Source organism: Mobula birostris, chromosome 8 (genome assembly GCF_030028105.1).
Source record: "Mobula birostris isolate sMobBir1 chromosome 8, sMobBir1.hap1, whole genome shotgun sequence".
Lineage (NCBI taxonomy): Eukaryota > Metazoa > Chordata > Chondrichthyes > Myliobatiformes > Myliobatidae > Mobula > Mobula birostris.
Window position 1 is genome coordinate 16,934,071 of NC_092377.1, and position 17,532 is coordinate 16,951,602.

A 17,532-nucleotide genomic window follows, 5' to 3' on the forward strand; every position below is an offset into this window, starting at 1 on the left:
CTCAGGGACTTGGGCTACATTATTACTTCTAATATATTATTTGTAACAATGTTTTTCTGTTATTGTGATTATATGTGTTATATGTGCTGTGTGTGACTATTGGTTCTGTGTTTTGCAACTTGGCCCCTGAGGAACACTGTTTCGTTTGGCTGTATTCATATGTATGGTTGAATGACAATTAAGCTTGAACTTCAACTTGTTTGTAAAATCTTGGTAAAGGACATAATGAAGAAATTCTTGATAGGGTGATGAAATTGTAATCAAGACTGAGATGTTGAAATCACTACAGGACAATTAGTTTGTGGTCTGATGTCAGAAAATTCATGTAAATTAAGAATGGCCCTTCTGTTTACCTGATTTCATCTTTCCAGAATTGATCTCAATTGATTGATGATTATCAAATTTAGCCCAGTATACTAGCCTCAATTGTACCTACTGACAAACCAACTATTGGATATCTTTTTAAAGAAACACTCCTGTTGTGTATCCTAAACATGTACTTTCATATTACTGTTTTTTATCCACACATTCTACCTGTGTTTCTAAAATTATTAACCCAAATGGATTTCTCAAATAACTGAAAGCATTTTTTCATATAATTCTAATAACTCCAGAGCTAACATGGAAGGTGCAAACTTCCTTGCATTCTGATTGCCCTAGCATGCTCTCCATTCAAAGGAAATGGGAGAGTACCAACTTCAAGCAGTTCTTCTGTAGTTATGCTGGGAAATGTGCTGGCAGAGATCATGCCAGGCTGGAGCTGGAGCAGGTTCAATTAGTTCAGTCGTTTCCAGGGAGAGGAACAGCCATAATGAGAGATTATACATAACTTACAATGTTAAAATTTACTATCTAAATTACTTCAGTTTTTTTTGCCAAGGGATCTTAATCCCCTTCGCAATTCTGTAGAATGAATGAAAGGAGCAAAGGTATTGCAAGGAGATGGAACAGATGATTAAATATTCAAAATAAAATCTTTAAACATTACTTAAAAATACAAAGTACTTTCACTGAATAGCCTTTACATTTAATTATGTTCAATTCTTGTTGAATGATTTAATAGCATGATTAAGTTTTAGAGCATAAGACACAGGAGCAGAATTAGGCCATTTGGCCTATTGAGTCTGTCTGCCATTCCACCTTGGCTGATTTATCATCCCTCTCAAACCCATTCTCCTGCCTTCTCCCAGTAACCTTTGACCCCCCCCTTTACCAATCAAGAACTTCTAAACCTTGTCCTCCACAGCTGCCTGTAGCAACGATTCACCTTCCCCTGGCTGAAGAAACTCCTTCTCATTCGAATTCCTTTGTATGGATCATGAGCTGATGCAGTTCTGAAAGCTGCCTAGCCAGGGTCATGATTTATCTCTTTATCAAAGTGTCCATGTATGTGAGGCTTGTCAAAGTATTAGTGTCTGTGGAATGAGGGGCACGCCTCATATTTATTAAGTCCCTGCCCTCTGCAAGGATTTGGCAATCAGGTTGGAGCTGACTTCATAGAGCAAATTGCCTCTGGAAGATCCATTCCATGGACGTGTGGACCTAGCCGGTGGGAGAGTGATTTGTCATGGTGGCTCACCATTCCAAGGTAACGCCAGTCAACTGCTCTTGCTTACTTTCTCTATTTTGCTAAATTAAAAGCACAAATTAACAACCCACAAACATATCTGATGCGGATGAGTAATAGTTATAATTTTTAAACAGTTCAGCCTTTTGAAACCAGAAAGTGCTCCACGTGCAAGCTTAGCAAACATGCTCTTGCAGCCTGAATGCAACTGGTAAGACAATGTAATCTTGGACCATACTTATTTTTTAGCTTCTAATGATTTACTCCCGATATGCACAGGAAAACCAGTATGCCTAGTTCTCTTTCAGTCTATTCCATGGTAACTTATCCATCTGCAAACTGGCTTTCCCCATCCTTCTGATTTGTCTGGGATGGATCTACAATTGATCAGCAAAGCTCAGAGAGATCTCATTGTAAGGCTGAGGCTGTTTCTCTCTGGCTTTTGTTTGCCTCAATTTTCAAAAGAATGAGCTTGGAGGGTTAGAATAATCGTAGTTAAAGAAAAAGCGTGGTGGAAAGCAAACCCTAGAAAAGTACAAGGTATTGATGGCAACTATCTTGGAACAATCAGCGAATAGAATGATCATTATCTGGGATGTGCATCCAGAATTAGCTTCCCCACAGAAGGCAAAGGGTGGTTGTAGACGGGTCATATTCTGCATGGAGGACGGTGACCAGTGGTGTTCTGCAGGGATCTGTTCTGGGACCCCCTACTCTTCGCTATCTTGATAAATGACCTGGATGAGGAAGTTGAAGGGTGGGTAAGTAAGTTTGCTGATGCCACAAAAGTTGGGGATGCTGTGGTTAGTCTGGAGAGTTGACAGAGTTACAGCAGGACATAGATAGGATGCAAAACTGGGCTGAGAAGTGGCAGATGGAGTTCATTCCAGATAAGTGTGAAGTGGTTCATTTTGGTAGGTCAAATTTGAAGACAGAATATAATATTAATGGTAAGACTCTTGGCAGTGCGGAGGATCAGCAAGATCTTGGGGTCTGTGTCCATAGGACATTCAAAGCTGCTGCGTAGGTTGACAGTGTTGTTAGGAAGGCATATGGTGTGCTGGCCTTTATCAGCCCTGGGATTGAGTTCAAGAGCCGTGAGGTAATGTTACAGCTATATAAGACTTGGTTAGATTCCACTTGGAGTACTGTGTTCAGTTTGGGTCAACTCATTACAGGAAGGGCATAGATGCTATAGAGAAGTGCAGAGGAGATTTACAAGGATGTTGCCTGAATTGGAGAGCGTGCCTTATGAGAATAGGTTGAGTGAACTTGGCCTTTTCTCCTTGGATCGACAGGGGATGAGGGGTGACCTCATAGAGGGGTATAAGATGATGAGAGGCATTGATCATATGGATAGCCAGAGGCTTTTTCCCATTGTTCAAATGGCTAAGGCAAGGCAGCATAGTTTTAAGGTGCTTGAAAGTAGGTACAGAGGGAATGTCAGAGGTAAGGGTGCGTGGAATGCACTGCTGGCGATGGTGGTAGAGGTGGATACAATAGAGTCTTTTAAGAGACTCTTAGATAGGTACATGGAGCTTAAAACAATAGAGGGCTAGGCAGTAGGGAAATTCTAGGCAGATTCAAAAGTAGGTTACATGGTTGGCACAATGTTGTGGGCCGAAGGGCTGTAATGTGCTGTAGATTTCTATGTTCTATGTTTGGATCTTCCAAATATCCCGTGCTATATTACAGTTGAGTAGATTTCTAGAGGCTACGATATCAGATACATGAATACAGGTTTCCCCCGCCATCTGAAGGTAGAGCATTCCTATGAAACGGTTCGTAAGCCGGAATGTCGTAAAGCGAAGAAGCAATTACCATTTATTTATATGGGGAAAATTTGTGAGCGTTCGCAGACCCAAAAATAACCTACCAAATCATGCCAAATAACACATAAAACCTAAAATAACACTAACATATAGTAAAAGCAGAAATGATATGATGAATACACAGTCTATATAAAGTAGAAATACTTTTCCACAATCATTGCTGCACTGTTCTCCGTAGCGAAAATCTCACGCAAGCGCTCTCAGCAGAAACGGCGCAAGCGCTCTCCAGTAACCTTTAAGCTATGAAGCTGCCAAATCATACCAAATAACACGTAAAAATACACAGCCTGTATAAAGTAGAAATAATGTATGTACAGTGTAGTATCACTTACCGGAATTGGTTCAGCGCCAAGCACACTGATGATGGTGTGTTAGGCTGAGTCATCGGAGGTTGGAGTGGTGCAGTGGCCCCCACCCTCCGGGCCGCCGACCGACACCGATCCACGAAGAATGCAGGGGTACAGCGGTGGCCGGAACGCACTCAGCACATCTTTAAGAAAAAAAGCCGAAATAAACAAGCTAGTTAATTAGGTGCCGCCCAGCATGTAAATGTCGGCCCAGATCAGAGGCGACGCAATCAGCAATCGCCTCTGATCTGGGCCGACATTTACGTGCCGGGTGGCACCTAATTAATTAGCTTGTTTGTTTCAACTTTTTCCTTAAAGATGTGCTAGGTGCGTCCCGGCTACCGCTTCATTCTCCACGTATCGGTATCTGTCCGTGGCCCGGGGGTTGGGGTGGTGGGACACTGGGGTGTCATCTGTTTCCATCAGGGCAGGCAGGTCATCTTCTTCTATGTCTGCCTGCCTCAATGTCGAAGATCGAGGTTTGTCATCTGCTGTGGCTGATGTGGAAGGTTTGCTTGACTGCTTAGCCTCGCGCATTTTTAGATCATACAGTTCTTTGTAAGCACTCAAACCATCCTGAAAATCTGCCCTAAACCGACGTACCCTTTCAAAATTAAAGTCGTACTTTATCATTGCAGCGAAAATCTCACGCAGCTGCTTCAAGTTCAGTTCCTGGACAACTTCACTTTCGGTCCATTCGCTACTACATTCGGTTTTGATTGTTACCCTTTCCTCTTCCAATTGCATCAGCTCTTCATCTATCAGTTCTTGGTCATGAGATGCCAAAAACTCTTCAACATCACCTTTGTCACTTCCACAAGCCAAACTCATGTTGTCCTTACTTCGTTCACCATGATCGAAACGCTTAATTATGTCTAATTTTACACGAAGTGTAACACCCTTATGAGCTCTTTCAGGCTTTTCCGATACCTTAGAACTCATCTTCCTAACGGCTGCTCACAGGCACGTGTTTAAGCAATGCCGCGAGAATGCAGTTCCAAATCCGGGGGAGAGCGGCTGCTCAGGGCACGCTCTGCCTTTTTTCATAACAGTGAAAACACCTTCTGTTAGCAAAGACAGGTAACTAATGTAGGTCTTTCGTAATAGTGAGGTTTCGTAAAGCAAACGTTCGAAAAGCGGGGGACACCTGTAGCTGGAAAGGTACTGGAGATCCTATACAACTCAATGTTGCACAGGCAATCCACAAATATACTGCAGATCCCCTTCAGGCTTAATTGTACAGAGAATTAAGGGGGGTGGGGGATTGTGAAGCATTGTTGGTCATTTTGAGAGAGCCTGTGAAAACTCTGAACTTGTCAGACTAGACACTCTCCATCTGTCAGATGTGACTTGCCCAAAAACATTAGTTACTGTTTAAGACTCTTGCAGGTTACCTTGTTCTGATTTAATACTACATTGCAATTACTTACCTACAGCTATCTTAAACCTCATGAAAAGACCATGATCACCCACATCATATGACACGGGACATAATGAACAATTGATAAATTTTAGGGTGTTATTTGCAAATTTGTAGTCATTGAAAATGAGACAAGTCAGCGAGGCTAATACAGAATAGATGAAAGATGTAATACAGGAAATATATACTGGAGACTGTAGAAACTTTAAAATGACAATAGGCTATTTGAGTTTTTTTGTGTCTTTATATCTGATCGGCTTTTTTCCCTTTTTCCTTAATACCTTTGGTTGTCAAGAATCTATCAATCTCAAGTTAAAGTATGTTAACTTTTCAACATCATGATCAGTACATATAACTATGATGTTGTGGCCATAACAGAGACTTAATTGAGAAAGGGACCGAATTGGATGCTTAATCTTCCAGGGTTTTGATGTTTTAGAAGAGATAGAGAAGGAGGGGCTGGTGGAATTGCACTGTTAATCATGAACAATATTGCAGCTGCACTTGGGATAGACATAATGGAGAGTTCATCCATTAAGTCTTAAGGGTAGAACTCAAAAATATGAAAGGGGCAATCATTTTGTTGGGATTATACTACAGACTTACCCATTACTAATTGCCACCAGGACATCAAGGAACAGATATGTAGCCAGATTAGCGAAAGATGTAAAAACAACAGGGTTGTTACAATGGGTAACTTCAACTGCCCTAATATAGACTTAGTGTTTGGTTTACATGGGGTATAATTTGTTAGGTGCCTCCAGGAGGGCTTCTGAAATCAATATATAAATAGTCCAATAAGAGGAGCTATATGGACCTCCCTTTTGTTGGGTAATGAGCCTGGCCAGGTGACTGACCTTTTAATGGGAGAACAGTTGGGCAACAGTGATCAAATTCATGAATGTTAATATAGCTATAGGTAAGTTTGGACCTTACAGTATAGTATTAAATCAGAGCAAGGTATCCTGCAAGAGTCTTAAACAGTAACTAATTACTTGGGAACATCTGTTTTTGGGCAAGTCACATCTGACAGGTGGAGAGTATTTAAAGACCAACTGCAAAGGATACAGGACAAACACAACAAAATCTGCAGATGCTGGAAATCCAAAGCAATACACACAAAATGCTGGAGAAACTCAGCAGGCCAGGCAGTATGTATAACAGTTGATGTTTCAGGCTGAGGCCCTTCATCAGGACTAAAGATGAAGGGGAGAAGTCAAAATAAGAAGATGGGGGAGAGGAGGAAGAAGTACAAGGTGGCAGGTGATAGGTGAAACCGGGAAAAGGGAGGAGGTGAAGTAATGAGCTGGGAAGTTGATTGGTGAAAGAGATAAAGGGCTACAGGATACAGGACAGCTACAGTATGTTCCAGTAAGAAGAAAGGACAAGGATGGCAAGGTAAGGGAACCTTGGATCTCAAGTAAAGTGGTGAATTCAGTCAAGAAGAAGATAGAAGTATTTGTACAGCTTAGGAAACTGAAATTAAACAGAACCCTGGAGGATTATAAAGAAACCAGAAAAGAACTCAAGAAGGGAAGGGCCTTGAAAAATCCTGGAAAGCAGGATTAAAGAGAATCCCAAGGCGATACAATAGAAACGTTCAAGAGGCTCTTAAGCACATTAATGTATAGGAAAAAGAAGGGCATGGACATTGCAGAAGGAATTAGTTTTAGCTGGGCATTTGATTACTAATTTAATAAATCTGGCACAACATTGTGGGGGAAAAGCCCTGTTCCTTGCTGTACTGCTCAATGGTCTATATAAACAATTGTAAATAAACAAATCCGACAAAAGCAACACTGAAGTAGTTAGAAATTGCTTCTAATTTTAGCAATGACCATAAATCATGATTTAATATAAAGCCAGAAATAATACCTACCTGTTTTTTTCTGTGATCTTTTGTAGTTTTTGGCTTAAGGTGTGACATTCTGTTTTCAACTTGTTTGTGAGTGTACTCTGAGATCTGAGTAGTGTCTCCAGTTCATTAACTAGAGTAAAAAGAGAAAAGTTTACATTATGGTCTGTTAAGCCGGGATTAAACTGATCTTTGTCTTGAATTACATTCCTGTATCACAATCCCTCTCTCACTGACAATATAATTGTGAAATTTTAAAATTGTAAATATGTACAGGTAAGGTTCTTATTACTTTTTTATTTAGAGATACGGAACAGGTCCTTCTAGCCCAAAGAGCCCCACTGAACAGCAACCCACCTATTTAACACTAGTCTAATCACAGAACAATTTACAATGACCAATTGACTTACTGATTAGTATGTCTCTGGACTGTGAAAGGAAACTGGAGCACCTGAAGAAAGCCCACAAGGTTCATGGAGAGAAAGTACAAACCCCTTTACAGATGGTACTGGAATTGAACTCTGAACTCTGGAATGCCATGAGCTCTAATGACATCGCACCAACTGCTACACTACCGTGGCACTCCAAGATTTAATTTCTAATCGTAATAACAATGGTGATTCATTCATTGTAATTGATGACCATTTAGCTTCCATAATGCTACATCAAATAGGAAACTGTGAATCTTCACAGTTCAATTGAATTATCATTATTATAGGTTTATTCCCATTTTTTCAGCCCTGATGAAGTCTCATTGACCTGAAATCTACTCTGCTTTTCAGATGTAGCCTTGACTTTATGAGTACCTCTAGTATTTTTGCTTCTATTTCATATATCTGGTTCTTTAGGGTTGTTATAGCCAGTGGTGGTAGTACCTATTGAAAGCTCAAATAGCCTCTGACAACCAAGTCCCGCTCCTGGCTTTCATGTGTGGCTTAGCTACTAAGCCCAACGGAACTGTTTCTACTGATAAGAGAAGGGGAAAAGGCAGGTTCCTGGTGCCTTAAAACCAGGCGCTTCGGACAGATGGGGCTCATCAGCCTTGATTGGCAGCTCATTTAGAAGGAAAACTCTGATCTCAAACCTCTGCCGCCTTGCGGCTGTACCCACCCGTGGGGAATGCTTTGAAGTAAACGCCAAGGAAAAATCCAGAGCTGGAGCCCTGAAGACAGTCCTATGTTGAGTTCGACTCTGACGGCCAACTCCTACGATGTTGCTGGTGCCAATCTGTATTGGTCTCTGCCATTCCTTTGGATTCATCCGCTGCATGGAGAAGGGAAGCTTGCTCCATGAGCAAAAGCTTGCTCTCCATATCATACTACCCTGGCTTACATATCACATAGACAGCTGGGACAGAACATCCATGATTGGCCTGGACCAACAGAGGGCCTCTCATATTTACAGCATCTGCAATGTTTTATTTATAAACTATACTGTGTTCTCCTATTTGTTTGCTTATATTCTGAAGATTAATTTATGGACAGTTGAAGTAAACCATTCTGTTAGATTAATTATATTTGAATGTCATTTAAAAATGTGATGTAATCTTGCCTGTTATTTCAGGATTTTGAATTCTTTCCACCAAGTTTGTTTGGTTACTAAGTCATAAAATTCAACTCAGTTTGTGGATGCTTATCTATGCATGCTACTTTTTGGAAGTCATTTTACCAACCAAACCTGTTTTAATCATTTGTAATTCTATAGCAATAATTATGCATGAAAATCATGACAGAAAGATTGATACTTAAACAAAACAATCATTTGGACAGCTTGTGATAATTTTCTCCCAAGTTTACTATGTTATCCTTGGAGCTCCCTATAACACTGCTTTACATTACTATAACCTTGCTTTGCAGAGCCACAGAAGGAAGCTATTTGGCTCCTTACATCTGTGCCAGATTTAATTTAAGGCATCCGTTAGTTTTGCGAGACCATGGATCTGCGCCTGGAAAGTCTTCACTCTCCAGGGTGCAGGCCTGGGCAAGGTTGTATGGAAGACCGGCAGTTGCCTATGCTGCAAGTCTCCCCTCTCCACGACACTAACGTTGTCCAAGGGAAGGGCATTAGGATCCATACAGCTTGGCACCGGTGTCATCGCAGAGCACTGTGTGATGAAGTGCCTTGCTCAAGGACACAACACGTTGCCTCGGCTTGGGCTCGAACCCACGACCTTCAGGTCACTAGTCGAATGCCAGATTTATGTCAGAATATAACACCAATTCCTGCTTTTCAGGATATATAATGCAATCTTTTAAATATCATAAAACTGTCATTCTGATAACAAAAATGCTTGTTTATTTTCTTTTCCCACAACTCCTTTATTTAAGTATGTTTCCCCCTTTAATTGTTTTTTCTACTTTATTATGTACAAATCATAAGGCATGAAACATTTTTTCCCAGTCAATGAGGCCAAAATAAATCTTCCAAGTTATAGTTGTCATGACAATTCTTTACCCACAATCAGACTGAAATGCCTAACAGATAATACGATTGCTTGACAAGTTGCCTAGAAGTAGTTTCGTGCTGTATGACTTCAAAATTCCATGAACTTTGCTCTTTCCTGGTTTCTTAACGACTCACCAGATTGCCTGAAAATAAAACTCATGAGATTGTGTGAGAAAAGGGTTTATGGTGGCTTGCAGCCAGAATCTTCTGCTAAAGTGAAAGACCTTAGACAGTTCCTTTCAAGACCAGGTTCAATTGAACACAGCTTCTGGTCATTTTTGACAGCCACACAGCCATCACATCAGCCCACTCCAACGAGACAGCAGCAATGACTCATAATGGCCAGTGCAGAGGAGGGGAAAGTTGCAGGAGAGATCCCCGAGATTCACTGAAAGGAACTTGGCATTTCTATTAGTGAGCTAAATCCAGGAGAGGTGTCCTGTTAGCCAGAGACCCCAAGAGGAACTGTAGATTTATCAATAAGAACAGCCTGGCTGAAGGTGGATCCAACTGGTCCTCCCAGCTGTGAGAATCCCCACTCATCTGAGTAATGCATAAATAAACTTCACATCCCCAAATGATATGCCAGGTGACCCTACACAGGCAAAAGCTATCTCAGCAAGCCAGTTTGCTAGATTTCTACTCAGGGATTCAGTAGATGGATCAAGGATTTATTTGCAAGCGTCTTGTGTCCAGCTGTAAATTCCTTCCAGTACCATCAGCAGGCTGCGGGAGGAATTCAATAGGTTGAGCAGCATTTGTGGAAGGAGCAGCATCCTGACATTTCTTGATCAACTCTGCTTCAGGACCGAGGGTGCAGAGGGGAGACAGCCAGTGTAATAAGGAGAGGGGAAGGGGGAGATGAGGGGTGAAGGATGATGGGCAGATGGAGACAGGTGGGTGAGGAGAAAGGGTGAAGTTTGGAGACAGAGGCAGGTGAGTGGAAGAAGACAAGGAAAAAGTGAGAATATACCAAAGGAGGGCCTGCCCAGGTGCAGGCTCTGGAGCCTCATTTTCAGAGGCTTTTCAGTGGCACTTTCCACAGTGGTGTATGCGTAACTCTCCCTAGGGAGCTTAATTGCTGTGCAAAAGAATTCTAAACTGGTCTGAGGAGTGGGAAAGCTGTTGGTGGCTCTTTTTTTCTGAAAAGGAAGTGAGCTGGTGAGAACTGCTGTATAGGAAATGTTAGCAAGGAAGTCCAGACACGTGCTATCAGCACCAAAATCCTAATAGGATTCCAGACTCACCAAACGTGAGTGGTCCATCCAGAGTCCATCCAAGTTGGAATGAACACCTTTTGACTCATGCTCCAAGAAATCATCTCTTCTGTCCTGCGATTTAAGCTATGATTCAACAAACAATCTGCTGGAGGAACTCAGCAAATCAAAAAGCATCAGTGGGGGTAAAGGAATTGTCAACATTTTGGGTTGGAATTCTCCATCATTCCAAATGTGGGGTTTTGACTCAATCTGTTGACAATTCCTCCCCCCCCCCCGCCCCCCACAGATGCTGCTCTACCTTCTGAGGTCCTCCAGCTAATTGTTGGTTGTTTCAGCATCTGCAGTCTTATGTGTCTTCAGTACTCCCTAATTCCAATTTATTTCATTTTTAACTCCCACCATCAGCTAACTATTATCAGGCACTTGAGATAATGTGTTCTGGCACCACCAAACAAGAAATTGTCCACCATGATGTAATTCAAATCATAGTCAACAACTTCAAGCACGTTTGAACAATTATCATTAGTATATAACCTGCAGCACCAGGGATCCTTACACACGAGATGACTGCTATACTCCAATAAGGAATGCCTACCGTTCAATGTCCAGAACCCATTTCAGGACATAGGCTATCCTTCTCCTACCTACATACATGCAGAGGCTACAGAGCAAAACTCCAGAGATAAGGACAACAAAGAGGTTGTCGCAGGAGGCAGAGGAGTGGCTGTGGGATAGTTTTGGGTCAGTGGTCTGGTCCGTGTTCAAGGAATCATCAGTAGTTGTCATGGACTTTATAAAGACAGCTTTAAGCAAGTGTGTCCCCACAAAATCATACAGAATCTTCCCCAGTCAGAAACCCTGGATGAACCATGAGATCTGCAATCCGCTAAGGGCCAGATGAGAGTTACAAGAGGTCCAGGTACGATCTCCAGAAAAACATCTCACGGGTGAAGTGGGAATTCTGGACTAAGCTTGAATCAATGAGCGATGCTAGTCAGCTGTGGCAAGGCTTGAATGCTATTACCCCTTACTCGAACAGAGCTTTGCTTCCAGATGAGCACAATGTCTTCTATGATTGCTTTGACCAGTGGAGGAACCCTCACAAATTCCCATAGCCCCTGATAACACTGTGAGTTCAGTTTCTGAGATCGACCTGAGATCGTCCTTCAGGAGGGTGAACCTACTGAAAGCATCCAGCACAGATGGATTAACTGGCTGAGTACTTAAGACCGGTGCTTAACAACTGGCTGGAGAGTTCACCAACATCTTTAATCTCTCACCTCGGCAGTTGAGGTACCAATCTGCTTCAAGCAGGCCTGAATTACACCTGTGCCTAAGAAGAACATGGCATCTTGCCTCAATGACTATAATCCAGTAGCATTTACATCCACAGTGATGAAATGTTTTGAGAGGCTGGTGATGAAACACATCAGCACCTGCCTGAGAAATGACTTGGATCCACTCCAATTTACCTGTTGGCATAACAGGTCCACAGCAGATGCCACTTCATTTGCTCTTCACTCAACCCTGAAACATCTGGGCAGCAAAGAAGCATACATCAGGATGCTCTTTATCAACTACAGCTTGGCATTCAGTACTATCATTCCCCCAAAACTAATCAATAAGCTTCAAGACCTTGGCCTCAATACCTCCTTGTGTAATTGTATCCTTGATTTTCTCACTTGTAGACCCCAGTCCGCTTGGATTGGCAACCTCCATCAGCACAGATGCACCACAAGTCTGTGTGCTTAGCCCCCTACTTTACTCACTAAGCACAGATCCAATGCCATATTTAAGTTTGCTGATGACACTACTGTCACTTGCCGCATCGAAGGTGGTGACAAATCAGCATATCGGAGGGAGATTGAAAAGCTGGCTGAGTGGTGCCATAACACCAACCTCTCACTCAATGTCAGCAAGACCAAGAAGCTGATTTATTGACTTCAGGCAGAGGAAGGACCCGTCCTGGGTGCAGCATGTAAGTGCAGTTGTAAGGAAAACACAGCAGTACCTCTACTTCCTTAGGAGTTTGCAAAGATTTTGCATAACACCTAAATCTTTGACAAACTTCTATAGATGTGTGGTGGAGAGTATATTGACTGGTTGCATCACGGTCTGATATGGGAACACCAATGCTCTTGAAAAGAGAATCCTACAAGGAGTAGTGGATGCAGCCCAGGGCATCACGGGTAAAACCATCCACTCCACTGAGCACAAGAACTGGAGTGCTGTTTCAGAAAAGCAGCGTACATCAGTTGTTGGTACTACAGCTTTGATTCACTGCCTGAAAAACATAATGCATCTTCTCCATGACATCGTTTACCCTGGCATGGTGTAGTTTAGCAAGAGAATCAATGTTCATTAATGACAAATCATTTTTCAATGTAGACCTCATAGAAGCAATTTTTAGCACAAGTTCAATATCAAGTTCAGGGCACATTATTCCTGAAATACAGCATTTACTATATCGGAATAAAAATGACATAAAAAGTAAAGAAGGAATTTATTCCTGAATAATGCTGAGGTTATTTATTTCCATGCATAATGCCATTGCTCTGGAACACTTTTAAGCTAATATAGTTGCTGTAAATGTGTCTATCTAGAGTAGGGTTTCCCAGCTTGGAGGTCCACAGACCCCTCAGCTAGTGACAGGGGTCCATCGCAAAAGAAGATTGGGAACCCATAATCTATAGTATCTCCTTTTTCAATGCAAATGCATCTTCTTCCACTTCTCTAATGCTCTTAAATTCCTGTTTAATCATAAACTGCCATGTTGACCTCTCTCCATCCACCCTAAATCCTAACCTTGTAAAACACTCTGGACACTATAAGCAATGAGAGTTAGGCAAAGAAATCATTATTGTGATAGATTGCACTATGCTTATAGTATAAATTTGGTCTAATTTTACTCAGCTCTTCTTGGTAGAGTTTGAAAAAAAAATTCCACCTGTATGACAATAAAAATGTTAAAAAAATAATTGCTAGAAACTCGCAGATGGAGTTGAAAAAGACAAATCTTGAACACAAACTCACAATAATCACATATATCATTACAATCAGCAAATCCTTATATAATAGTCAAGATCGTTCTCATTCTTATAGTGACCACACTTTTGAAGATAGCTTAGGTTTAAAATGGAGTTAATGCAAGTATTTGTAACAGTTTTCACACCTATAAATAAGAATTTATTATAATAATTTCACAAAACAAGGTGACCATCCTTGAATTATTTCATCTCAACACTATTCTATTACATCTAATTGCTTAAGGAAAATTATTTGGTAGAAATGGTTGATTGCTCAAATTTAACTGGTGCCACGGTGGTGTAGTGGATAGCACGACACTATTACAGCTCGGTGCATTCTGGAATTTGGAGTTCAATTTTGGCACCATCTGCAAGGAGTTTGTGTGTTCTCCCTGTGAACTGCATGGGTTTCCTCTGGGTGCTCTGGTTTCCTCCCACAGTCCAAACATGTACCAGTTGGTAGGATAATTAGTCATTGAAAATTGTCCTGTAATTAGGCTAGTGTTAAATAGGTGGGTTGCTGGACGGTATGGTTCTTTGGACTGGAAGGGCCTATCTGCGCTGTATCTCTAAGTATAAAATGAGGGCATGGGCAATGTCTGCAAGCTTGTGAGTCCGGGGTCAAGGACTGGAGGTCTGGTGTCGGCCTGTCCTGGGGTTGGAGGCTATCTGCATTTCTCTGTGTACGTTTGGCTGTTGTTGCCTTGTTTTGTTTTACTGTTGTTGCTGTTTGTTTTGTTCTGCTAAACACTGGGGGCATGCTATGTTGGCACTGGAATATATGGCGACACTTGTGGGCTGCCCCCAGCACATCATTGGGTGTGTTGGCTGTTAACATAAATGACACAATTCACCATTTACATTGATGTACATGTGATAGAACTGAATCTGAAAAAAATCCGTATCTGGTAAAGTACAAATGAAAATCAAAATATCTGCAGATGCTGGAAATCTGAAATAAAAATAGAAAGAGCTAGAAATACTCAGCAGATCAGGCCACATCTATGGGACGACAAACAGGGTAATGTTTCAGGTTGAAGACCCATTATCAAAACCGGGAAGGAGAAAACAGCTTGTTAAGCTGTTAGGATGGTAGGGGAATAGAGGTATCTCTGAAAAGATAAACTGAGAGGTTAAATGGTAAATTATAACATTCATAACCAACATTTTGGATGAACATAGCATAAAAATTCTCAAAGGCACACTTCTTACATATAACTTCTATGCAATGCATTTTAATCCATGAGTGCAGCATGTAAGTGCAATTGTAAGGAAAACGCAGCAATCCATGAGTTGTGTATTGAATAAAATTATAAAAGTAATAGAAAGTAATCACTGAATCATATTTTTCAGTATCTATTATGGTAAAAACAAAAGCACTTTTCTTCTACATATTACCTAGATCTTCCACTCTATCATTTTTTTTTAAGTCATAGTGCATCATGGTGGTGCAGTGGGTAGAAATGCAACCTTGGTATAATATTAACCTTAGATGCTGTCTCGGTGGAACTTGCTATATGGTTTTTGTTGGGTGCTGTCTCGGTGGAATTTGCTATATGGTTTTTGTTGGGTGCTGTCTCGGTGGAATTTGCTATACAGGTTTTGTTGGGTGCTCCAGTTTCCCACCAATGAACAAATTAGTTACTATCAATGGTTACTGCAGTTAGCCTGCATTATAGGCAAGTGGCAAAGGAATCAAAGGGACAAGTGAGAAAGAACAGTTGCAGGGCTAAGTGGAAAGAGAAGTGAGGTTCCATAGGAATTTAATCAGCTGTGTTGATGGAGATTAGCACAGGTGCACCACAAGACTGTGCACTTAGCCCCTTCCTCTACTTCCTTTGCACTTACCACTACGTGGCTAAGCACAGCTCTAATGTAATATTCAAGTTCACCACAACAACATCTTACTCAATGTCTGCAAAATCAAAGCTGATCATTAACTACAGGAGGAGGAAATCAGAGGTCCACAAGCTAGTCCTCATCGGGGGAGAGGATCAGCAACTTTAAGTTCCTTAGTGTTATCATTTCAGAGGATCTGTCCTACACATTAGTGCAATCACAAAGAAAGCACAGCAGCACCTCACCTCGACTTCCTTAGGAATTTGCAAAGATTCGGCATGACATTTAAACCTTGACAAACTTCTGTAGATGTGTGGTGGAGAGTATATTGACTGGCTGCATCACAGCCTGGTCTGGGAGCACCAGTACCCTAGAATGAAAGATCCTACAAAAAGCAATGGATATATCCCAGTCTATCACAGGTAAAGCCCTCCCTGCCATTGAGCTCATCCTATGTTGTTGCAGGAAAGCAGCATCCATTATCAGAGACCCCCACCACCCAGGTCATACTCTCTTCTGGCTGCTGCCACCAGGAAGGAGTACTGGAGCTTCAGCACTCACACCACCAGGTTCAGGAACAGTTATTACTTCTCAACTATCAGGCTGTTAAACGAAAGGGGATAACTTCACTTGCTCCATCATTGAAATGTTCCGACAACCTATGAACTCAGGTTCGAGGGTTCTTCATCTCATGTTTTTGATATTTATTGTTTATTTATTATTATTAATTATTTCTTTTTGTATTTGCACAGTTTGTTGTCTCTTGGACAATTGTTGAATGCCCAATTTGGCATGGTCTTGCTATAATGGTTATTATTCTATTATGGATTTTTGAGTATGCCCGCAAGACAATGAATCTCAGGGATGTATATGGTGACATACAAGTTCTTTTATAATAAACTTACTTTGAAATTTGATAGGACGGCTTTAGCTAAAAGCCGGCCTACATTAAATAGACCAAGTGGCCTTCAGTGTTACAATTTTCCTATGTTCTGCCACCTAGCACACATGTACACGTCTATATTTTCTGCCGTCTAATACCTCCACTCCCTAATTCACAAGTCACTCATCCTGCACTTGTCACTTTTCATCTTTCATTGTGCTGTTTTACATATTTATACGACTGCTTGTTTTATTACAATAGTAGCAGTATCATTATACTGTCTTATATAAACATGCACTTTGCACTCCTTATCAACTGGTCAACCTTCAGGCCATGCCCCTCAGGGCCGTGCCAATTTTACTGTGTGATTGTATGTGCCGGATCGTAACCATATGTGTGGTGTGTGACGATACGTACTATGTTTGCTTGGCCCCAGGGGACGGTGTTTCGTTTAGCCATATGTGTGTGTTTGGTTGAATAACAATAAACTTGAACTTCAATGCGTACTGTAAGTTACTTAAAGGAAGGGTAACTCAATAAAGACATGTTATGAAAATACTGTGAATATCTTATCCCTGATTCTTTTAACGGAAGTATTTGCATGGGTATGCTAATATTCTAGAGTAGTTTGTGCTTGTCATTACACTTATTTAGATTGTTGGGAAAAGGATTCATGGCTCATTCAACAACAGAAACAACTTTCACTTATAAATCAGCCCTCATGAATGAGAAGTGGGTATCAAATAGGAAGAAAAAAGTTAGAAGGTGAATAAGAGAAAGAAACCAATGACCCGCAAAAGGAAGCAGTTCTCCAAAGCAGCAGTTTATTGAAAAGCCAACTCTGAAATGTACTGACATACTGCTGTGAGCTGTGGGATGCCACTTTTTCACATCAATACCAACCAGAACATGGCTGTTGTTGTTTCTTGCTTTTGCTGTTATACTTCCCTATTCAAATTTAAGCCACGAAAAGGAAGTCAGCTTAAAAAAAAAATTCAGATTGCTTTTGAAAACACTAACAGCAAAATATTGCCACAGAAAATCCAGTCTCACAAATTCAGGCTAAATCCCTCTACTGTGAGTGCAACTATTCAGATA

The 17,532-nt window shown here is 41.2% G+C and overlaps 1 protein-coding gene across 3 annotated transcripts in view; it reads right to left on the reverse strand.

The window, feature by feature from the left end:
• sdccag8 (SHH signaling and ciliogenesis regulator sdccag8) overlaps positions 1 to 17,532 on the reverse strand; it is a 409,652-nt gene that overhangs the window by 130,251 nt on the left and 261,869 nt on the right. For all 3 annotated transcript variants that reach the window (XM_072264841.1, XM_072264844.1, XM_072264843.1), the window contains exon 15: positions 7,046 to 7,154. In XM_072264841.1, the coding sequence (XP_072120942.1) occupies positions 7,046 to 7,154 (109 nt within the window). The remainder of the gene's footprint in view (positions 1 to 7,045; positions 7,155 to 17,532) is intronic.